The 25286-nt window shown below is 44.8% G+C and overlaps 1 protein-coding gene across 2 annotated transcripts in view; it reads left to right on the top strand.

The window, feature by feature from the left end:
- IQGAP1 (IQ motif containing GTPase activating protein 1) overlaps positions 1-25286 on the top strand; it is a 424957-nt gene that overhangs the window by 300731 nt on the left and 98940 nt on the right. For both annotated transcript variants that reach the window (XM_069222592.1, XM_069222593.1), the window contains 6 exons: positions 996-1151; positions 1402-1565; positions 3599-3823; positions 5735-5875; positions 6032-6116; positions 13773-14005. In XM_069222592.1, the coding sequence (XP_069078693.1) occupies positions 996-1151; positions 1402-1565; positions 3599-3823; positions 5735-5875; positions 6032-6116; positions 13773-14005 (1004 nt within the window). The remainder of the gene's footprint in view (positions 1-995; positions 1152-1401; positions 1566-3598; positions 3824-5734; positions 5876-6031; positions 6117-13772; positions 14006-25286) is intronic.

Below are 25286 nucleotides of genomic sequence, written 5' to 3'. Positions count from 1 at the left end.
GGTGAGTGTTACCATTTTTGCTCATCCTCATGTTTGATATTACCCCAGTAAGTTGAATTGTTTTATATATGGTTTTTCACCTTTTTCATTCATTTCCCTTCTATGAGTCCCCGTGTAGCTTTTAGGGATGCGCCACACTACATATGGTTGAGTTGATGCTTTTTCTTTCTCAATACAATATTTATTGGATATGGCCTCGTTATTTGGTGTTTCACCTATATAACATGTACGCATATGTGGTTACATCTTACTCATGGCAGTGTAACATTGAATATACAATCACTGTTATTTTGTCAATGTTTTGCTATTTCTAGTACATTAGTAAATGTTATTTATCCACCCCTTTCAGAGATGCATCTATGTCTCCAATGCAGGCTTAGCAACCTATTCCTTCATTTGTCTTTTGGACAACTGTTTCTTAAGATCTAAAACGAGATTACTGCAGTATGTTTTTTTAATTATAGATAGGAAAGTAGTAGAAACTGTCAGCATGCCAAAGGGGACAGTTGAGTTGTTGATATGTGAAGCTGTTTGCAGAGTGATAGATTGTTTGGGAAATGGACTAAATACAGTCACGAGCCACGCATGTTTATGGACTCAACTGGGAATCAAATCATCTTGTTACATTCTGTGACAGTGAGAAAGGATATTTTAATTATGATTGTATTGGAACAAAAGAATGTTACTGCACATTTGGGGTTGCAAATAAACGGTAGTTATCCTCCCAATGACTAGGTTTGAAGATCCTAGAACGCAGTGCCATCTTTTTGTAAATCAAAGAATCTGAAATGTGAAACTATGTTTTTATATTAATAAATGTTATTTGTATGGATAAAGGTGACTCTGACCTCATAACTCCAGAATACGTATGGTTATTGCTATACAATGAGGGTGTAGTACACTTAAAAGGTGTGCCCCTTTTAAACATTGCACCTGTTATTAATTTGGGAGTTCAATTAGCCTTCTATAATGTTAGTTGCTGTTATCTGTTACAGGAAGTTGTCTCACACAGTAAAAAGTTGACAAAGAAAAACAAGGAACAGTTGTCTGATATGATGGCCCTAAACAAGCAGAAGGGTGGACTGAAGGCTCTGAGCAAAGAAAAGAGAGAAAAGCTTGAGGCATACCAGCATCTTTTCTACCTCCTTCAGGTGAAAGCACCCGTTCAGTATGTGCCTATTTGGGCTTTTCTCTGTTGTCCCATTTTCCTTTTGCAGCAGATTTGATTGGCTGTTTCCCAAGCTGCTTTCTTAAATTGACCTTGTATGTAAACCGTCAATCCACTTTCTATGTGGTATGAGTCTTTTTAAATAGAAGGATTTAACTTCAATAATCCTTTTTACTAAAAAATGTCCACACGCGGTTCCTAATTTAAACCTTGTTATCTTTTCTCTGTTACAGACAAACCCAACGTACTTAGCCAAGCTCATTTTCCAGATGCCTCAGAACAAATCCACCAAGTTCATGGACTCCGTCATTTTTACGCTGTATAACTACGCCTCCAATCAGAGAGAAGAGTACCTGCTCCTGAGGCTTTTCAAGACAGCCCTTCAGGAGGAGATCAAGTATGTTCTGGACTTTTTAAGTAGAAAGGTGGTTTAGGTGACATTTGCCCATTGAGTCACCTGTTACTCTGTTCCTTTGTTATAATTATCCTGAAGTAACATAACCTGCTTTGTTTGTGTTTAGTCACACCTTGAGACATGCTGAGATCACGAGTTGGCAGATGTGCACCCTCCATGGTCTAGGCAGTTCTCGTGATGCCTAATGCCATCCTAATCTTGCATTAGATCTTCGGTAGATAGAACAGCTCATGCTTCTCCACATAATAACACAAGGAGGTTGTATTAATCCGACTATTATTCTTTCAGGTGTTTATTTCTGTGCAATGCAAAACAAAAGCTTCTTTAAACATGATATGTTACCTATACACCCGCAGAATTTTACCGTACATACATTTGAACGATTCAAAAATAATTAAAATGAAAGCTGGTCTTCCCTCACTTTCCTGATCTTGCAGCCTAATGTAAAATACAGACAAGCACTCATATACACATATTTTGTGTCTTGCTATTGAAAGACCGGATAAAGGAGCTAGTTTGAACTTCAGGCCAATCCTGCAAGTCTTGGAACTATCTTTCACTGTTTTGGGGTGATGTAGACCTGAGATAAAGAGAATCGTGCAGCTTACACATAATCCATTATTTGTATTCGAAGGTTTGAACTCCCATTATTGAGAATGCAGACTGTCAATTACAAGCCACTAATTCAAATCTGCATATGTACATAATACAGAGTACTTTGCTGGGAAGTCCCAGACTGAGCTGATGTTATTAGGTGCATACTTCATAAGGTTGTCTACAAAAGCATTATTTGGAGGCTAAAGGCTAGTGTTTGATGGTTTATACCATGTCCATCAGGATGGCGGAGGAAATTACCTCTGCTATCCTAGCGGACGACTGTTCATCAGATTTAGATATTACTCCTGGCCCAGCAGTCTACATTGAAGTGAACCACCATCACGGTGCTTACCTTTCAATGTATAAAACGTTTGGTGAACAGCCGCTGTCAGTTTTGATGGCCAGTCACTAAACATTAAACTTTTTTTGTTTTTCAGAAACAAACTCAAGAGTTTGTTTCACAACAGCAACAAAAATCCCAGGTTGTGGGAGTCATTTTTCTTTTAATTTTTTCAGTCCCTCAACACAAGGTGTTTTTAAATTTTTTGTATTTGGTGTTCGAAAGACAAAAAGACTGCACACCGTCTGCCCAAAATAGGGTGGGCAGTGTAATGGCCTTCCTAGGCCAGACCCTAGTCCAATGGGCCATCAAAGGACGTTTTCCATCAACTGAGGCAATGACGGCTTACTCAGTAGAATACATAAGGCCTGCCCGTATTTCAATGAGGCGGACAAACCAATGGTTTATCGGACAGGGTACTCTGGCACCTTTGCTGTCTGCCAAAATCTACATTTGGCCCTAAGTTCTATTCAAATGATCGCAAAATGGGAGTTTAAACTTAAGTCAGTTTTTTTTTTGCTAGGAATACCTCCTTTGTGAAAATCAGACAGAATCTGTCTGGAGAAAAGTCAGTTGTGTGATGGAAATTGTGTGGAAATATGTGCAATCTTTGTTTCCTGCATTTATTCCTCATTCCCAGGGTGAGAACTCTTGACAGTCTGGTAATAGCGCCCTTGCTAATTACAGGACTTTACAGTAACTCTCATTCTGGATTCGATTTTAGTGCATCATTTTTCACTCGTACATGACAATGAGAACCTAAGCATTTATTGTAATGATTAATTGTGATTTTTGTTCTGCAGTTCCTCTTACTTTTCCTTGTTATTTAAAATATAAAATTGTTGGGGTAGTATTTGCGTAGACTGCAGTCTTGCCAGTGCAGGACCCTTTCACTGGTAAGATTACTACCATGGAATACCGATCTTGAACTACAGGTAGGGCCTGATTTAGAAACTTTAATACAAAACTATACATTTGCATTTGTAAAAGACCCTTTTGTCCTTATCACCTTGAAATCAATGTGGTTGTCTACTTGTTATGCACCTTTTCCACAATATTGTTTGCCCTCTTTCATCAGATCTAAGGTAGATGAGCTTCAGGAGATCGTCAAAGGAAACCCCACGGTTATTAAGATGGTGGTCAGTTTCAACCGTGGTGCCCGTGGCCAGAATGCCCTGAGACAGATCTTGGGACCTGGTGTGAAGGAGATCATGGACGACAAGTCACTCAACATTAAAACGGATCCTGTCGATATTTACAAATCCTGGGTCAACCAGATGGAGTCTCAAACTGGGGAAGCCAGGTATGGTGAAACTGCCTTGAGTTGTCTTTTTGTTGTCATCTTCCTTCATGCTAGAACTAAGCTGCCTCCTCTCATCACTGCACTCACCGCCTTTGCTATACTTTGCCCTCCTCGCTTATTCCATTCATGCTTGTCACCCTCATCGCCTGAATACCCTCCACCCAGTGCTTAATTTGTGCTTGTTGTTTCCGGTGCTGAGCACCAGCACTTATTTTTGAGGGCCGGCGCTTAGTCTTCTGCCTCAAGCATTTGCTGCGAGCAAAAGACACATATGGGAAAGACAGAGGAAGACAAAAACAAAAAAGCGTCACAATGGGAGAAAGCTGCAAGAGTGACCTGAAGGTGCAGGGAGTGACTGTAAAAGGACTGAAGAGGCCCGAGATGGCTTCAGGATTAGCTGCCTCAGTATTCCCTGTTTGCACATTTAAATGCAGCAACCTCGTGTTTAAGAGGGGGGCTTTGGGCACTGGCACGTTTTTATTTACAAATTAAGCACTGACACCACCTCTCTTCCTCATTTATATTAATAGAGTGTTCTCCTACCTCCCTCTAGTTTTGAAATTTCTGCTTCATACCAGCAGTTCTTTTTGCAGGGAAGGATGGTGTGCACTCCGTGCATTGTAATCTGCCTCCTTTGTTTCCTTTGTGATAAAGAGCACAGTCAATAAAATAATACAGTGTAGGTAAAGGTCGAAGGCAGGTTTTATATGCATTTTTCTTTTATTTGTTTACTTTATAAACGTCTGGAGTGCATCTGAACCAGCATGTGATAACCTGCTCTTTGGAAATCGGTCATCTGTGCTGGGTCTTCACTATATAAACATCACCCATGAAGTTTAAAAAAAATATGTGGGTGCTGGTGTTACAGAATAGCATGACATCCACAAAAGTGAAGAGTCGCTGCATATGTGCATAAGTAGCAAATCTGCAAAGAAGCTGCATGGAATTTCTTTTACATATTTGCAAAATGGTAGGTTGTTCACAAAATGCCGGTGTGCAATTTGCACCCACTATTTACATCGGGCCGTTGGTCTTCGAAAAAAGAGACCAGGTTGTATATAAAAAATTATCTGAATAAGTTGCTTACTGACAATTTGGAAAAACTAAGTGTGCTGGAATAAATATACTTTAAATTGGTTTTCATTTGTGAACAGTAAAAATTAAACTGATTTCACCACATCACCTCTTGTTTTTTTGTCATTTTCTTTACCATCAGGCATGCCCTACGCCCTTTTTCAAAAGGATTCATATCTTTGCAATTGTTTCCAGATATAGCCGCAGATTCCACCAGTCCCGCCCCAGTGCCCTATTTTTGGTATCAAGTCCCCCCTTGTATCGAGCTTTCGAGCAGACTGACAGAATTTCCTGCCTTTGAAGTGTGTTTTTTATTAGAATCCCCCCACTCCTGTTGTTTCTGTGGTCGCAGCCCACCCATGATTCAAACCAATCTCTTTTCTTCAAGGTGTATTGTGTTTCCTCCTTGACACCTGGTTATGACAATTCTCCCTTTAAGGCAAGTTTCTTTTAGTTGTCTTTTTTGCATTTTAATTAAAACTGAAAGAATACTACGGTGTTTGGTAAGTAATATTTAGCAGCAATTCCAATGTAACTCCGAGTGAGTTATTGTAATGACCTCTCTAAATCCACTCCAAAGGCAATGAATGCATTCATGTTTTCGTTTCGTTTCATGTCTGAATGCTGAGAATTGTCAGTGTAGGCAGGACATCATTGACAATCACAAAGGCTAATTTTCCCATTGGATGCCATACATTGTTTTAGCTGCTTGTTGATGGTATGTGTAGAATGTACATATACAAAGGACAGCGTGGACCCTTGAACAACCTCCTTGCCCAGTTCCCTTGCGATTGCATCATGAGGGAGATCTGATGAATTTGTTTATTTTTTCCTCAGTAAACTACCTTATGATGTCACCCCAGAACAAGCATTGGCTCATGAAGAGGTGAGAACACGGCTGGATGCTTCCGTCAAAAACATGCGGACAGTGACAGACAAGTTCCTTTCAGCAATCCTCACCTCAGTGGATAAAATTCCGTAAGTGTATGGGTGGTATGCACAAAATGGGACTAACAAGGGTAGTTTGTATTTCTCGATAAGGCTCTTTCAGGGGTGTTTCTCCAAAAAACCTCAGTCTCTGTGTTTGACTACCTGTTAGGTAAAGCTGTCTCCCTATTATGTCTCTCTCTCCAGGTATGCCATGCGATACATCGCCAAAGTGCTGAAGAATTCCCTCCATGAGAAATTTCCCGATGCTGGTGAAGATGAATTGTTAAAGGTTAGTGCAAAGATGTGGCTTGTGACATGGTTGTATTTTATTTGCCAGTGACCCAACAGCAGTACTGCATTACTTCGACCTCCCTGTTAGGTTTCTAGGATAAATGTAAGTTATTTTGCATCACGGACAAAGTATTTTGCAGTCAATAGTCTTCACACCTAGACATCTGTCCTCCGAATCCAAAGTTTGTCTTTTAGCTGTGTGGCATCCGCCCTCTCCTTTCACTGTCCAATCAGAATTCACCATCCCCTCATCCTTCTCTTTCCAACCCCAAACCTCACTATACACACACGACTCTCCTCGGTATCCCGTGTCAATATGTCCTCCAGGCCCCCATAAATGTAAGCACCAAGTACCCCGGCCAACCCTGCAAAAGATCTAGAGCGTCTTACTGCTCCTTCATGAGTATCATGAGAGCGATCTGAGGGACCGGAGTCATTGTAAAACATTGATAACTACTTACCTCTTGGAGGCCAGAATCACAGTTGCTGCTGCTGATGCTAACATATCACATTGTAAAGCAATGCATGGTGTATCTATCTAACGTAAAGCTCATTGAAATCTGAGTATTTTTGTCTTCTGAAAAATGTCAGCAACTCAACTATGTTCTTCTAGGTCAGTATGGACAGCTAGACTTGTGCCCATCAATCACCTACATCTTACTGAATGTGAGACCATTGCACATGATAACACAGACTGTAAAGTTAGATGTACATTAAATTTACTAAGGTTCACGTATACTGGACAATGGGCTGGAATAGATCTATTACACTGGTCCACCATTCTCAGCTTAGATAGTATGTGGCTAGTACGGAATTATAATACTTAACATGGATCATGTGAATTATATTTAAGATTCCAACCGAAATACTAGTGACACTGCTAGACCATCAGAGTTACTGTGGCCACACATCAAGATTTGCTGGCACTAATGAGTAGAAGATAGTGTAAGGTGTATAGGAATCTCTTACAAATAAGCATGTTCGTCAGAGTTAAAGTGCCCAGAGTTCATGCATACCATAGTGCTGCTGAAATCAGCCTGTCTAGCTTGTTCTGTAAAATGCTTATCCATTAGCTTCGGTGTCGCAGAGGGCTTGCCCTTAGTTAGTATGCTACAGAATATCCATCTACCAGTTTCAGAAAGCACACCCATCAGTAAGCGCACACCGTTGGCTTACCCATCAGTATTGGTGCTGCAGAATGTCTGTCCATCAGCAACGTCACCACCTAATGCTTATCCATTTGTAACTGTCAGCGAATACATATCCTTCAATTGATTTACCCAGAATGCTCATCCATCTGGTACTGTAGCAAGCAGTGCCTTCCCATCAGCTGTGCCATAGAATGCCTGCTCACCAGCAACAATGAAGTAAGGAGTATCCATCATCTACTGTGTGAAGGAATATCTGTAGGTGGCTCAGTAGTGTACATGCGGGGATTCGTAGAGGTACCCCCATCTGTCATGAAATCATCTGCACCTGTGAAAAGTGGATCCCATGCAGACTGACTCACCTCTACTATGCAAACCAACCGCCTTTCATTATCCTGCTGACCTTAGGGCTGTGAGACAAATCAATCACACAACTTCAGTTGAACACAGTTTAGAAGCTGCAACAACCTAACACTGCGTCATGTTTTCTACGTCCTTCCTGGATGACTGCATGTAGACAGTTGCGAGGATGCTGCCCTCTCCTGTAATGTAAGAGGAACCAGTGCTCTTTCAAGGATTAATACTCTCACAATCTGTTTTTATGTTCTTCCATACGCTGCATGATGCCTTGGCCCAATAATGGTTGGTTTCTACACCATAAAACGCAGCTCATCATTCAACAGTGGTGCACGTGGCATAGAGCCATTACTGCCAGTTAATGCCATTCAAGCCCTCCAGGATAGGGTAATGTACAATGTCATAACATGGACTAGCTGAAAGCAGAGCTCATTTTTCATTTGGCTAGGGCCAGATCTAGATGCCTACTGTGGAGACCCCAAGGCTCTTGTCTAGCTCCTCTTCCTTAACCATCTCTTTTCCTAATTCAGATGTACTCAGGTAACAAACTGGTTCCACTTAGACTCTGTCTTTCTAGGTCTTCCATTCACCCTGCTTGCCACTGCATGAAAGGTTTGCTCATTTTGCGATGCAAACTGGTTAACTGAAGCAAAGGTCCCAATCCTTATTCATTGCTGTTTTCTGGAATTCCTCCTTTTTCCCCAAAATGCAAATCCTTCGTTTCTGCCTCAATGCCATCCCTCCCTCTTGCTCTCTTCACCATAGATCAGCCAGATCTTCTTCTATTGGATCATCCACTTGTCCCTTCTAAGATATCTTCTTTTCCCTGACACAGTGACTGGGTCAGTGCCTAAATCTTATGTAGACACACTCATTGTAGCAGCCTCTGCTTGGCTCTCCTGTTCTCCGTGGTGTAACTTGCAGTGATGATATGCCTTCTCTTCTGAAACTCCATGAATACGACCATATTTTCTCTAATCTCTGGTCGCTTTACTGGCTCCCTGTGGCAAGAGATGACTTTTTAATCCCTAGGGTCTCTCGACATTGCCTTCCTGACCGAGACCTAGATGAACCCCTACTCAGCGCCTGACATCGCCATAGCCTTTCTGGACGGCTACAAGATCACCTGCAGGGACCGCTCCAACAAACCAGGAGGAGGCATCGGCATCGTCCACAAGAACACCCTCAGGATCACGACCAGCACCGAAGACACCCTCAGCACTGCCGAACACCTGCACTTACAGATCCACACTGACCCAAACACCACCCTCCGAGGGACCCTTATCTTCAGGGCCCCCGACAGCAGTTCAGCGACTCCATCACCGATGTCATCAGCACGCATGCTCTCCCATCCACTGACTACATACTCCTCAGAGACCTAAACTTCCACCTTGAGAACACCAATGACAACAACACCGCCACCCTGCTCGACAACCTCTCCAACCGCTGCCTCAAACAGCTCGTCACACACACTCGACCCTATTTTTTCCACCAGCAATCATGTCACCTTCAGCCACACCACCGAACTCCACTAGACAGACCACCGCTGCATCCACTTCTCCTTCAAGAAACCCACAACACACCACCACCCACAACAGATCCCCCACTGCAGTTGGAGCAAGGTCACAGAAGACCAACTTATTGCGACCCTCTCCAGGAAGCCACCCATCGACACCACCAACACTGAATTTCCCCGCAACTTCAGACAATGGGTCAACACCTCTGCCAGTACTCTTGCCCCAATCAAGAATCCCTCCATCAGACACACCGACAGAAAGGCCTTCTGGTTTACTGCCAACCTCCACGAATCTAAGCAAACCTGGCGAAGACTTGAAAGAAAGTGGCGCCAAGATCAGACTCTGTACAATCACACACCCTTCAAAAACACCATCCGCAGACACCACCAACTCATCTGAGCCGCCAAGAGAACCTCCTTCAAAGACCGAATCAAGAACAACACCCACAGCCACAAGAAGCTCTTCAGCGTCATGAAGGAACTCTCCAATCCTAGCTCCTAAGCCAACGACATCCCACCATCCCAAGACCTCTGTGACTCCCTATCCTCCTACATCCACATCAAGATTGCAGACATCCACAACAGCTTCAGCACCCAGATCCCCTCACCCCCCCGGCAACCACCAACACCACAGATTCACCTCCGACCCACCACCTGCTCTCCTGGACCCCCGTCAACAACACCATCAAAATCATGAACATCATCCACTCCGGCTCTCCATCTGACCCCTGCCTTCACCACATCCTCAACAAAGCAAGCTCCGTCATCGCACCCCAACTACGGAAGATCTTCAACAGCTCCTTCGAGTCCACCACCTTTCTGGGGAGCTGGAAACACGCCGAGATCAACGCCCTCCTCAAAAAACCCAAGGCGGACCCAAAGGGCCTCAAGAACTTCTGGCCTATCTCCCTGCTCCCCTTCCCGGCAGAAGTAATTGAGAAGGCTGTCAACATACAACTAACCTGCTTCCTCGAGGAGAACTGCACCCTGGACCCTTCCCAATCCGGATTCTGCAGCAATCACAGTACCAAAACTGCCCTCATCGCCGCCACCGACGACATCAGAACCATACTGGACAACGGCGAAACCGCGGCCCTCATCCTCCTGGACCTCTCGGCTGTGTTTAACACCGTCTGCCACCACACCCTACGCTCACGCCTCAACAATGCAGGAATCTGCGACAGAGCCCTGGACTGGGTCACCTCTTATCTCACCGGCAGAACACAGAGAGTCCGCCTCCCCCATTCTGCTCGGAGGCCACTAAAATCATCTGCGGTGTACCCCAGGGTTCGTCCCTCAGCCCGACCCTCTTTAATGTCTACATGGCCCCGCTTGCTAACATCGCCCGATCCCACAACCTCAACATCATCTCATACGCTGACGACACCGATGCTAATCCTCTCCCTCACCAAGGACTCCGCCAAGACCAACCTCCACGAAGGAATGAAGGCCATCGCCGAATGGATGAAGAGCAGCTGCCTGAAACTCAATTCCGACAAGACAGAAGTCCTCATCTTCGGCTTCACCCCCTCCACATGGGATGACTGCTGGTGGCCTGCCACACTCGGAGCCGCTCCAACTCCCACCGACCATTCATGCAACCTAGGATTCATCTTGGACTCCTCATTATCCATGACCCAGCAAGTCAACGCCATCTTCTGCTTCAGCACCCTCCGCATGCTCCGAAAGATCTACAAATGAACACCCACTGAAACCAGAAGAACAGTCACCCAAGCCCTCGTAAGCGGCAAACTGGACTACGGCAATGCCCTCTACGCAGGAACCATGGCCAAACTCCAGAAGAGGCTGCAAAGCATCCAGAACGCCTCTGCACGCCTCATCGTGAACATCCCCCACCACTGCCACATCACAGACCACCTGCAAAACTTGCACTGGCTCCCAGTCAACAAGAGAATCACATCCAGACTCCTCACCCATGCTCACAAAGCACTGCACAACACCGGACCAGAATACCTCAACAGACGGCTCTCCTTCTACACCCCGACCCAACATCTCTGCTCCGCCGACCTTGCCCTCGCAACCGTCCCACGCATCTGCAGAACTACAACCGGCAGTAGATCATTCTCACACCTCACCACCAAAATGTGGAATACTCTTCCCACCCACCTGCGCCAGACCAAAGACCTCCTGACCTTCAGGAAACTTCTCAAGACCTGGCTGTTCGAACAGTAGCAGCACCCCTTCGGACCTCCCCTCCCCCAGCCCGCCCACGCCTTGAGACCCTCACGGATGAGTAGTGCACTTTACAAATTCCAGATTGATTGATTGGTTGACACAAATAACTTCCATTTCCTTGTTCAGAAAGTCCCACACATGGCCATGGAGACCCGCCTCTACACCTGTAGTACTATACTCCTCATAAGCCTGGTGATAGATCAACGTATATCTGTGACCTGTAGCTAGTCCACATTGGTCACGTCGGCTGTGCTGTAAATAATTGTGCCCCTCAGCAACTCTGCAAGGCCACTGTTGCACAAATAACTCCTGAGTAAAACGTAGCACTTGGGTAACCGCAGAATCCCTCGCACATGATGTGTTAAAATCTTGGTTCTCCTCCACTGAGATACACATGATTGGCAGACGTTAGCAGCACTACCCTGAGCTACCCAAGCACTGTGAAAGCATGAGAGCAGCGTACCTAGGTAATTACACACGCCCCTCGCACTGACAACGCGGTCACGTTGAGTTTGTGTGATAAAAATGTTTTCTCTCACACAGAACAGGTACAGCTTGAGGAGTAGCTGCACATAATGTTTACGCATTGAGCGGGCAACTTGAGTGAAAGTGCCAGCTTCCATCACATACATAGGACACTTGCAGTGCTGGCAGAGTCAGTGCTAGCCCCTGCAACCCGTATGTACGGCACATGTAACAGCGATGGGAGCTTCCTGCACACACAGGTCTGGGACTGCAGGGTCACACATGCACAGGAATTCTAACATAGATAGAGCATGCGCTGTACAGGCCGGAGCAGTGTGATTGTCCCACTTAAACACATGCTGTAGCAGTTTCCAGATAGGGCTTCGAAGCACCTTACCGTTCACAATCCTCTGATCGTATCATCAATGTCGTGAACCGTTGCACGTGCTTTTGTAAACATTTGCAGAGAAGCGCTTTTAACGCCGACGTGCATCAAAGGCATACTGTAGGGTAATTAAAATAGAAACAAAGTAGAATCAAATAAATTGTCTGATTTCATTGCTTTCATGGTTTTAAAGCGCTGGTGATACGTTTATTTGTAATTGGGTAGCGAAGTGCTTTCGGACCCCTGTATTTTGAATTGAGTTTGACTGGGTGATTCAAGTGACTTGTGGCCATGGGAGGAGCGAGCCTGTTGGTAGCCGCTGATATCTTGTGACTCCAGTTTCTGCAGTGCTTGTTGCTCAATATATAGTTTGAAGCTTTTTCTGATTTACTGTAGAGGTGCCCCCTCTACTGGAAATTAGAGGAATAGCAACATACACTGTTTATTTCTGCAATGTTGTACTCAAGCTCCTTGAACCTACATTTCTGCTTTCACTGCACTCTGACCTTACCTGAAAACTGTATCTTCTCTCTCTTTTCTAGTTTTCTACTTTCCTTAATAGAGGCACCGATTGGTGACTTTTTGACAGGTGACGTTATTTCAGGTTTTCTTCCAAAGATAACTTGAGCTGAAACTCTTATATTCTTGCATGCTGTTGTAGCACACCTGTGCATAGAGCTTGTATGCATGCTGTGTTTGCTGTGACCGTGGAAAGGGGTCTTTCCAATAATTTCTTCACGTTTCAGTATCGTTAACTAAGCCAAAGTGGGTCGCAGACATAGTAACTAGTTCATGAAATCTTTAAAAGCCTGGTTCCATTTGTCGACCCACCAAAAGTACACCTATCGTTGCTATTTTCTGTTTCTTGGCAGTGTTTGGAGCCGTTGCATTTTGTAATTATTTATTGTATTATTTATTTTTGACTCTCAAAAAATGAATACACCGACTTTAAAAAATAGTAGAGAAGAAAACATGTGCGATGTAACACTTCTAAGGGTCTTACCAGATTGTGTCATCGACTCATTCACAGAAATCATCGTTTATGTTCTTGCATCTTATTAGACTCACCGACACTAAGCCCATTAGAAATGCTTTATTATGCACCACTTTTATTTTTAGGAACTGTCACATTGCTCGACTATGCCCTGCTGGTTCTCTCCAGTCGTTTACACCTTTGACCCTCTTGCTCGTCAATTTTTGCATCTTTCAAGTTATTTTTGTAACATATAAATGTTCCGCCCTCTGACTAAACACACTGATTTTTACGTGTTTTTTTTGTTGTTGCAACAATGTGTTTTGAGCATTTGTTTTTGTTCGTATACTTTGCTTTATCCTGCCCCTTTGTGGATACATATTATAACAGTTAATTTTATAATTTTCTTTTTACAGTATATTTGAATACAAGTAAACCTTCGTGTGTTATACATATCATTTTCGACATAGTTGTAGATTTGTGAAGTAGCTATGATTGCAAAAGTTAGGAATTGAGCAGACGATTTAGAACACGTTCTGTGTACATTGAAAGAGACTGAAGTTATTGAGAGGTGTCAGCGACTTTAAAAGTGTCTGTGCTCCCATACTGTTTAGATTATCGGCAACCTGCTCTATTACCGTTACATGAACCCTGCCATCGTTGCTCCAGATGCCTTTGATATCATTGATCTCTCAGCCGGAGGACAGCTGACCACAGATCAACGCAGGAATCTGGGCTCCATCGCCAAGATGCTGCAGCACGCTGCATCCAACAAGATGTTTCTTGGGGACAATGCCCACCTGAGCGTCATCAATGAATACCTTTCCCAGTCATACCAGAAATTTAGGTAATGTATTCTTGTTCGAGCGCATCCTGTGTTTAAACGGAAATGACGTGGCTCTGTTTTGTCTTCCTCCTCATGTCCCAGGTGTACAGACCAAGAGGCAAGTTTTGTCAGTGGTCGGTGCAGCTTGATAAAATACTTCAGGTGAACCGCAAGGTCTATTCGCTGAGTCTGAGGCTTTCTAATGTAGCTGTGGGGTTTCTAATCTTGCAATAAGCTCATTACGAGTTTAATCAAAACCAAAGTTAACTACATAACAACATTTTTTGACAAGATGCACCATCTACCTAAGGGTCAGCAAGGTGCTGCGCACGAAGAAACAGTAACATGTAAGTAGACATGAAAGCAATAAAAACACGTTGAGCACAATTCAGAAGGTGATAGTACTAAGCATACACCGCCAAATTCAGTCATGCATTCAAGAGCTCCCATTGGCTCTCCCTGCCGACCCGTGTAACAGCGGAAGCTCAGCACCATGTCAGGACGGAGGAAACTCGGCTATGATTGGGTGTTGAACGAGCATGTACTAAGTGCGTTTTTATTCTTTGTGATGGCGTTCTCTTAAAAGAAAATCAATAAAAAAGATTACTTAAAAAAAGTTTTTCCCTTGGCTCAAGGCGACCGCAGTACAGGTGCGTCCACTGAAGTCACTGGTGGCATCAGTCCCATCTAGTAACTAGTCAGATTAGGGTTAGAATTGACAGTGTATTCAACCATCTATCTAGTATGGAAAAGACTCAAACTGGTTCAAGCGGTTGTGGAATGTGTGCGGTCTCCTCCCTTGTGGCTAAAGGAAGGTGCATACAGGCCTGGGATGAGTTGTGAACGGTGCAGGACCACCGTTCTCAGTGTTCATGGTGATGGAGTAGGTCCTCAACCCACATACCCATCCTGTTTCCTCCTAGGCATCTGTGATTTAAACACTTGGTAGTTCATGGCCAAGTGCACGTCTTTGACCTGTCCTCGTTTAACTCGTCGTCAGCTGGGAGCTCTGAAGGCCTTAGGTTTCTTGCACTGTCAGGCCCACCCTGTGGTCCGAGCAGCAGTCCAGCAGACATTCTGTGCCCTACCTCTTCTCCTGGGGTCATCTCTGTCATCCAGACAATGACGATAAACCAAGTATTGGCTGAGGGTCCAGAGTTTATATCCCTGCAATGTCCAAAGTGGGATAATAGAACTAACCAGCAGGCCTGCTTCATTGAAAAGTGTGAGGGCTCCTCCATTCGTCCTGTAAGAAAAGCATCCTGCCCTGTTGCTGGTAAAGTCTTACGGGTTGTTGAGCCCAGAGTACTCAGACCAGTTGTGACTGGTCCGGGTATATTTTTTCTGCACTGCGACTGAACCTGTATCTCGTCATGGTACCTTTTGACATTGCCGTATGATAGGATGAAGCACAAGTTTCACCCAGACCGGGAAACCTACACTGAGACACTGTGCCTGGAAATATCCTTCCAGGTACAGAGATACAGGCTGAGATGAAGGTGGTGGACATCACCATCTTGACACTTAGGGAGGCACTATTTTGTGCAAAGCACACAGAAATGGTCCAAATGTAATCCACCATTCCCCACCGCATCTGCGAATCCCACATTCACCATACACTCAAAAGACATCCTTCATATATGTCCCAGATAAGCAGCGTCTCTTGGCTCGGTGAACTAGTACATCTACGCTAGGGATCTCTGCTTGACACTAGGGTCACAGGTTCAAGTCCCGGTGGGTCCATTCATTCTGAGTTTGATTAAATGAGTGGCGTTATGAGTTGAGTATCAATAGCTCCACAAGACTTACCTGTGGGGTTTATCTGTATGAAAACATGATGTGAAGGGCCCCATTTATATGCATCTGAAAAGCCTTCATTGGAGAGATTCGGTAGGCAATTTCTCCATAGGGGCGCGATTTGTTCTATCCTAAACTCATGCCCCCACCATCCGTCACTGCAGAGCCAGGCTTCGGGGGTAATAGTTACCCTTACACAGGTTACTTTAGAGCCCTGCTGATGATAAAACCCAAATAAACATGAAGTTCTTCCAGTCAGCTTGTTTGATTGTTGAGCTCACTCTAATAAAAGGCAAGGCTGTGTAAAAAATGAAATGCACAAGAGAAGGGAAGCATACAGAGAACGTTTGTCCATACACCTTAATAGCTGAATGTCCTCACAGGTAAGATGGGGGATTTAAAGTGCTGTTCTAGTTTCAAGTGGGATCAGTATCTCTCTTTTAAGATCAGGGTGATGTAGTATTAGGTCTGGTGTTAACCAAGACCTTTACATTTTTTAAAAAGTACATGTATAATATACTTACAGGTGCTTCAGCTAGTCCCCCTCAACCCTTGGTCTGTTATGTTGTCAGTCACAGTTTGATTGAAACAAATTGAAATCTTAGTTACTGACGCATACAACATGCCCATTTCAGCAAAGGCTGACTTCACTGTGAGAGATGGCATTCTACCCTTTCACAGGAAGCACATCCACAAACACAATATTTACATTCAGTCCCTGTGACTACTATGGCAGTGTTTAGTTTTTACACATTTTGTATTTGATTGATGGCGGCCCAGCAGCTTTCCCAATTGTTTTTTTTTACTAAAACAAAACAAGCATCGACAAAATCAAAGCGGCTGGCAGCTAATGCCAGAACTATTGGCTTCTCTGGTCCCTATTACTTCTGGTTTCTAAAGTGGTTTGGGAAGCTGAGTGAAGAATGGCTTTCTGATGAGCCATGATGGTCTGAGTGAGTTCAGCAGAGGTTATATTGAAAGTTCACTTTCGGTTACCTATGGATTTGAGACTACTGTAGACATTATTTTTTTTCCTTCTAAGAGGATGCATCAAAGAATTCTGACCCAGCGTTTTTACATTTTGGACTCAGTCTCATTCATGCAGGAATTCAGCATTCCTTGTTTTGGATTTGTTCAGATTGGTTTGCCTGTTAACACATTGAGAACCTTTGGGCATTTGTCTGCTGAGACTTAAATGTCTAGTTCTTTGGGATATTTGATATGGAGGAGTATCATTGGGTGATAGAAAGCATTTTAGAATTTGGCTAACAAATAGTAACAGTTATTAAAAAGCATATTTTATTGTTTTATTAGGTCGCAGCCTACCAGACTGGTTTGCTAAAGACATCTTGGGGACATTCAGAAAATTGACCTAGCAGTACATTGGCTTTGTTGTTTGTAACTCACATTTATCCAGTATTGGATCTTTCATAAATTCACATGCTTGAATCATCCCCGTCGTCGAAGTGGGAGTCCCACGGTACATAAAATAGCAATAAATAATAAATATATTTTTTTTTGCCATAGGCGATAATGGAGCCAGCACTTGCTCACATAGCCTATCCATGTCCTTTTGTGAAAGGACCCAAACCTGCCTGCTGTCCAATCAGGCACCAGCACCCTCTAGCACCTTCTCCAGAGAAGCTCCCTTCCTCAGATTTTCTACCGCACGTCGTGTGAAGGGAGTCTCCCTGAGCTCTGCTCAGTTTTTTCTTCTACTTCAGAACTTTTTCTCTCAAAAGAGTTGAAAATATGTCAGATTCTTCTAGGAAAGGCCTTTTCCGCCCTTGCAAGACCTGTGGAAAGAAAAGGCTCCATGTGGATGACCCACATAAAGACTGTTTGTATTGTCTCTACCCACAACATCAGGTTAAGGACTGCAAAATATGTCGCACCTTCTCCACAAAGACCCTCAGAGACCGTGAGGGCAGGCTCCTGACATGGTTACAGGCCAAATCCTGTACTTCAGGTGAGGAGAGTGGGTCAGAGAGGCCACACAAAAGGTCCAGATCTGAGGACCTAGGCCACACAGAAAAATCCAGGAAGAGGCAGAAATCACATCATGGGAAGGGCTTACAGACTTCAGTCTCCTCTGAGCCTTCCTCTCCTCTTCAAAAGAAGGAGTCCTACCGTCTATCTCCTTCCTCAGAGCCTTCCACTTCTGGAAAAATGACTCTAAAAATTAGATCGACGGCGACAACACCGTCGACGACCGTGACGACGACGACGGTACCAACAACTACCGTCTCCACTACATCGTCGATGAGACCGTCGTCAGCGTCGACGACCTTAACATCGACGGTAAGGGATCCGATCCCCTCTCTCAAGACTCCATCGACGAGTACAGTAAAAATATAGTCGGTTGCAACACCGTCGACGACTGCCCCGTCGACTATAACGTCAGCGACGCCATTGTCATCAGCGCTTTTGCCAGCGACGGGGACACAGTCAAAGAAGCTACCGTCGACCACACTACCGTCGACCACACTACCGTCAGCGAGACCCTCGTCGGCGAGACCCTCGTCGGCGAAACCATCGTCGGCGACACCACCGTCGACGAGACCACCGTCAACGGAAAAATCTGTACCATCCACGTCTGCATCAACTTTCACTTGGAGAAGGAGAAATTTCCACTCCACAACATCCTACCGAGGAATGGGATGATTACTTGGCCCCCACTCCTTCTCCACCACCTCCTCACCCCTCTGATTCTCCGCCCGAGGACATAGGTGGTTTCCATAATCTTATGGACAGAGAGGCGGTACGTTTCCACCTTCCAACATCTGTCTCCCAGTCGGAATGTTTCCTACATGATTTCAAGGAGCAGTCACGGAAGTCAGTACGGTCCATTCCGATTATTGATTTCATATGGAGCGAGGGCACAAAGATGATGCGAAACCCGGCTACGGTTCCTCCAGTTCCACAAAAACTGGATAAAAAATACAAGGCAACCCAAGATTCTCCGGCATGCCTTACTGGCCATCCAAAGCCTGACTCAGTCATCTCACAGGCTGCTCAAAGACGCTCCAAAAATCCATCAACGCCTATCTCTACTCCTCCAGACAAGGAAGGTCGCAGACTGGACAATATAGGCAAGATATTCTCCTCCATGTCTGCAATCACTGTCAGGGCAGCAAATTCTTTAGCGATTTTAGGCCGATATGACTGCCAAATGTGGTCCGACATGCAACCTTTCCTGGACCTCATCCCGGAAAATAAACAAGCAGAGGCACGAAAGATCCTACAGGAAGGTGAGCGTACGTCAGAAGAAATTATCGACTGCGCTCTTGACATGGCCTCTACTGGTTTCCGCCAACTAGCGGGTGCCGCGGTCTTACGACGACAAGGTTGGCTCAAGGCCACATCTTTTAGACCAGAAGTGCAGTCCCGAATCCTAGACATGCCTTACGATGAGGAATCTCTATTTGGCAAACATGTGGATGACGCACTTCAAGCCATTAAGACGGACACAGACACCGCCAAGTCCCTGGGTACCCTGCAGTACCGGAAGCAGCCCTTTCGAGGGGCTAGAGGAAGAGGTTTCACCTCATTTCGAGGTTCCTTTCATAGATAATACCATCAATCCCAGTACAGGCCTTCATACCACCAGCAGTACAGGCAATCATCGACTGCCTCCTATACCAGACAAGGAGGTAAACGAAGGCAGGGTTCGCAATCCAGAGATCAACCCAGAAAACAATGATCTTCTACAGGCACCGGCTATGCTCCCCCAATGCCCACAACATCAGCAAATAGGAGCAAACATTTCCAACTTCATCCAAGAGTGGAAGAAAATAACATCAGACAGATGGGTGCTGGATATAGTGACAAGAGGTCATACCCTGGAATTCACACAAAAGCCACTGCTTCACCCACCAACATCAGGCAGGTCTCTCCATCTTCGTCTGCTTCAAGCGGAAGTCTTCAGCCTTCTGGCCAAAGGGGCTATAGAGACAGTTCCTCTGCAACAACGGGGTCTCGGATTCTACTCCCGGTTTTTCCTCATAAGGAAGAAGTCAGGAGAGTGGCGTCCTATACTAGACCTCAGGAAACTCACAAGTTCCTTCGGAAACAATCCTTCAGAATGATCACACTGTCCGATATCTTGCACCTCTTGAATCCGGGAGATTTTATGACAACTCTAGATCTCCAGGATGCCTACTTCCACATTCCAATACACCAAAAGCATCGCAAATATCTCCGTTTTACAGTAGCCGGTGCCCATTATCAGTTCAGAGTCCTACCATTTGGCCTCAGATCAGCTCCGAGAATCTTCACGAAATGTCTTGCCCCAGTCGCAGCCTCCCTCAGAAGCAAGGGTTTCCAGGTGTTCCCATACCTGGACGACTGGCTCATAAAAGCTCTGTCATCTCTACTATCCTCCAAAGCCACAAACGCCTGCCTAAAACTATTCAACAGTTTGGGTCTAACAGTGAACCTACAGAAGTCAGTCGTGCTTCCCGCACGCAGGAGAGTTTTCCTGGGAGCAGAATTAGACACTATCCAAAACAAGGCATATCTTTCCCTAGCAAGGCAGCAGAAGCTGACCCAATTGGCTGTCACAATCTCCGCAAGAAAGTTCGTTTCAGTACGACTATTCAAATCGCTTCTGGGCATGATTTCCTCAGCCATAGTCCTAGTACGGCTAGCAAGACTCAAAATGAGGCCGCTGCAAGAAGAACTGCAACTTCAATGGACCCAGTCGCAAGGATCCTTCGAAGACTTAATAACTATCACACAAAAGATTCTGCAGGCGTTAGAATGGTGGTCTCACATTAACCACCTCTCCCACGGTCTAACTTTTCTGGCACCAATAACAGATTTCGTCATCACCACGGACGCCTCCTTGGAAGGATGGGGAGGCCACTTACAGGACATGCGCATTCAAGGCAGATGGTCCAAGCTCCAAAAAGAGATGCACATAAACCTGTTGGAGCTGAAGGCGATTCATCTCACGCTCAAAGCTTTTCTGCCACGCATCGCAGGATCATCAGTGTTAGTCAGAACAGACAACACAACAAGCATGTTCTACATCAACAAGCAGGGAGGAACAAGATCCCTCTCCCTCTCAAGAGAAGCTCAGTCTCTCTGGAACTGACTCACACTGAACAACGTCCGCCTCAGGGCAGAGCACCTGGCTGGGGTCAACAATGCTCTAGCGGACTCTCTCAGCAGGACAGACGACAACTGTCACGAGTGGGAACTCAACCAGACCATACTCGAGGACATCTTCCAACGATGGGGTCGGCCGATCCTAGACTTGTTCGCCACCAATCTGAACGCCAAATGCCAGTTTTACGCCAGTCGATACCCACTCCCGGGGTCGTGGGGAAATGCTCTTTTGATAAGATGGTCTGGGATCTTTGCATACGCTTTTCCCCCCATTCCACTGATTCCCAGGCTCCTCAGGAAAATGAAGACCGAATGCTGCAGGCTCATTCTCATAGCCCCCAAGTGGCCGAGGCAGTACTGGTACACAGAGCTCCTACTCCGGTCAGTAGCCAATCCAGTCCGCCTCCCTTGCAACCGCAATCTTCTAACGAAGAATCAGGGTCTCATCTTACATCCCGACCCAACGTCACTACACTTGCATGCTTGGCTCCTGAGTACAGAGAGTTCCAAGATATGAACATTGATCAAGAATGTAGGCTCATATTATCTAAGGCACGAGCAGAGAGCACGAACAAGACATACAAACTCAAATGGAAGAGATTCTGTATTTGGTGCTTTCAGAACAATTTTCACCCATTTCAGATTAATCCTGAGCAAATTCTTTCTTACCTGCTCTCCCTCTCCAAAGCTGGTCTTTCCCATGCATCAGTCAAGATTCACCTAGCAGCTATAGCCTCTTACAGACGATCGGCTGACATGCCGTCTATCGGCTCAACCAGAGTCATCAAACAGTTTATGAAAGGGCTGTTCTGCACCTTTCCTCCGGTACGCTTACCTCCGCCAGAGTGGCACCTTAATATTGTTCTTTCCCAACTCAAGAAAGCTCCTTTCGAGCCCATTCCTAGGGCGGAACTCAAGTACATCACCTGGAAAGTGTCAACCTTGCTCGCTCTCACCTCTACCAGGAGAGTCAGTGATATACAGGCGTTCACTACTAAAGAATCCTTTTTAGTTTTCTCTGAGGACTTCGTTATGCTCCGAACCAATCCCAAATATATTCCCAAAGTTCCATCTTCATTCCACCTCAATGAACACGTTATTCTACGAACCTTTTTTCCAAACCCTACTACGATAGCAGAGAGAACTCTCCACTCTTTGGACATCAAACGATGCCTAAAATTTTACCTGCAAAGTACCAAACACATCAGAAAATCAGACCAACTCCTAGTATCTTATTCTCTGGGACGTCAGGGAACAGGAGTAACCAAGGCCACTATAGCCCGATGGATTTCTTCAACAATCCAATTTTGTCACACCAAGGCAGGAAAACCCTTGACTAGGCGCCCGAGAGCCCACTCCACAAGAGCAGTCTCCACATCGGCTGCTTTGTTTCAAGGTATTGCCCTTGATAAAATTTGCCAGGCTGCGACATGGAAAACTACGCACTCCTTTACGCAGCACTATTGTCTGGAGTCATCACAAAGAACAGACTCTCTAGTAGGACAAGCTGTGCTACGCCATCTCTTTCATTAAGGTGAGACCTTTTTTACTATACATATACACATACTTAAAGTGTCTGTATTCCTTCGTAACTCACAGTCAGAAATGTATGAGTTTACTATGATTATTATTATTATTATTATTTATATTTGAGATAGAGGGTCTTCATGCTCGCACCCTCCACCCACGCTGGATACAATGTTTATCAACCATATTGCTGTCTATTCAGATTCAAGCATGTGAATTTATGAAAGATCCAATACTGGATAAGAAAACAAGTTACTTACCTGTAACTACAGTTATCCAGTATTGGTATCTTTCATAAATTCACATGCGACCCACCCTCCTCCCCTTTGATGCTCGCATTTCCTCTCAGGTTTTAATTTTTTTTCACTCTCGTGCTGGAAAATCTGAGGAAGGGAGCTTCTCTGGAGAAGGTTCTAGAGGGTGCTGGTGCCTGATTGGACAGCAGGCAGGTTTGGGTCCTTTCACAAAAGGACATGGATAGGCTATGTGAGCAAGTGCTGGCTCCATTATAGCTTATGGCAAAACATTTTTTATTTATTATTTATTGCTATTTTATATACCGTGGGACTCCCACTTCGACGACGGGGATGATTCAAGCATGTGAATTTATGAAAGATACCAATACTGGATAACTTTAGTTACAGGTAAGTAACTTGTTTTCTTTCTTGCTTTCCATTTGCTGGCTTTATTTGTTTTAGGCAGCCCAGTTTGAGTTCGGTCCTTTCCATGTCAAAACCTTGTATACAATATCCTTCCAACTACACCTTACGTAAACGGGCCTACAATCTTGTTCTTATCTCGTCACATTTGCCGTGCTTTCAAAGACCAAAGCACGGCTCTGTCTTCTGAGGGCACTTGTTTACTTTTCATTCTCTGACTTCAAAGTGAGAGTATTTAAGTGGCAATCTTGCTGGATACCCGGGGTAGGAAAGATTTTTGTGTAGCACACAACAACATTTAAATGACCTGTGAAAGTATTTCAGAATATATCAGAATTAGGAACACAATAAAGCAAATTTTTTGTTATTTCTGAAGTGTGTTGGGAAGAATACTTTAACATGATAAAAACAACTTGTTACCCTAGGTGATGCAATTTCCACATGTTTTCGTCTGTGCAGCGTATACATGTATTAATAAAACTGTATGTCTGTGGAAATGTAATGATCATTTTCAGTTGAAAATGTCTGTAATGGCAACGTGCTACCACAACATGAATAATCAGCTCTACATTACTACACTCTACTCTGCAACACTCTACACTACTGCACTCTGCCGTGCACCACTCCATTCTATGCCACTTCACACTACTACTCTCTACTCTACCCTTTACCATTCTACTCTGTGCCAATGCACTGGTCTCCATTCTACTCTAAAGCACTGTACTTTTCACCACTGCACTCTACACCACTCCAATCTAGGCCACACCAATATACTCTGCACAACTTCGCTCTACGCCACTGTACTCTACAATACTCTGCAAAACTGCAACCTATGCCACTGCACTCTATGCCAGTACACCCTACACCAGTGCACTTTACTCTGTGACACTCAACTCTATGCCTCTGCACTCTACACCAATCCACTGTACGCCACTCTTATCTACTTTGCACCACTGCACTCTGTGCCACTTCACGTACCACCACTTAATGCCATTACACTCTGTCACTGTACAGAACTGCACTCTACCTTGCACCACAACACACTACCCCACTTCAGCCTACTCTGAAACAATGAACTCTGCACCCTCCACTCTACGCCACTCTACTCTTAACCACTGCACTCTCCACAACTGCACTCTGTCACTGCAATCTATGCCACTGCATTCTACTCTGCATCACTTTACTCTACACCACTCTGCCACTCCACTTCACTCTTCTCCACTGCACTCTGACACTTTACTCTGCAACACCGCATTCTCCGCCACTGAATTCTGCGCACTCTACTATGCCCTACTCCACTCTACACTACTCCACGCCACTGCACTCTATGCAACTGCACTGTATGGTACTATACTCCACTCTGTTACTCCACTCTGCACCACTGAATTACTGTACTCTGCACCACTCTATGCCATTGCACTCTTTGCCACTCTTCTCTACGCCTCTGCATCATTCAACTCTGCTCCACTCTGTGCCGCTCTACTCTGCACTGCTGCACTTTACTCTGCGCTGCTCTACACTACTCCACGCCGCACTGCACCACTCTACTCTGAACCACTGCACTCTTATTATGCACCACTCTCATCTACACCACTGCATTCTATGACGCTGCATTGTACACCACTGAATTCAATGCCACTGCACTCTGTGCCATTATACTCAGCAACACTATGCCAATGCAATCTACACCAGTCCACTCTACTCTATGCCACACTACGTGACTCCATACTATGCCACTCCAATAAACTGCACTCTTGGCCACTCCGCTCTACAACACTGTACTTCACTCTTCATCATTCTACTCAACGACACTCCACACCACTCTTCTCTATCACCCCTTTTAGCCATGCTGGACAGCAGCCACACTGGTGTACAACATGACAAAGCCAAATGCACTTCCATAGGCAACACCTCTTGGCTTTGCCAATGCTTGTTATCTAATGGCACTTCCTTGTCTCAGGAGTTGTGGTGAAATGGTTTCCAGGTGAGAGAATGCCTTCTTTTTTAATTGAAATTGTAAGAAATTGGATTATTATTTGGGGTAACTGACTATCCACTTCTGTGACTATTAATTAACCTTGTCTAATTGAATCTTAATTGTCACTAAATTAACCTGAGCCCCCTACCCCCACCTCCACTGTCCCCCCCTAATAGGTTTGGCACAGAGCAGATATGCCTAACTAAGGGCAATGTGTAAAATATTTATG

Source organism: Pleurodeles waltl, chromosome 3_1 (genome assembly GCF_031143425.1).
Source record: "Pleurodeles waltl isolate 20211129_DDA chromosome 3_1, aPleWal1.hap1.20221129, whole genome shotgun sequence".
NCBI lineage: Eukaryota > Metazoa > Chordata > Amphibia > Caudata > Salamandridae > Pleurodeles > Pleurodeles waltl.
The sequence above is the reverse complement of the archived record's forward strand: the minus strand, read 5'-3'. Positions and strand labels throughout refer to the sequence as shown.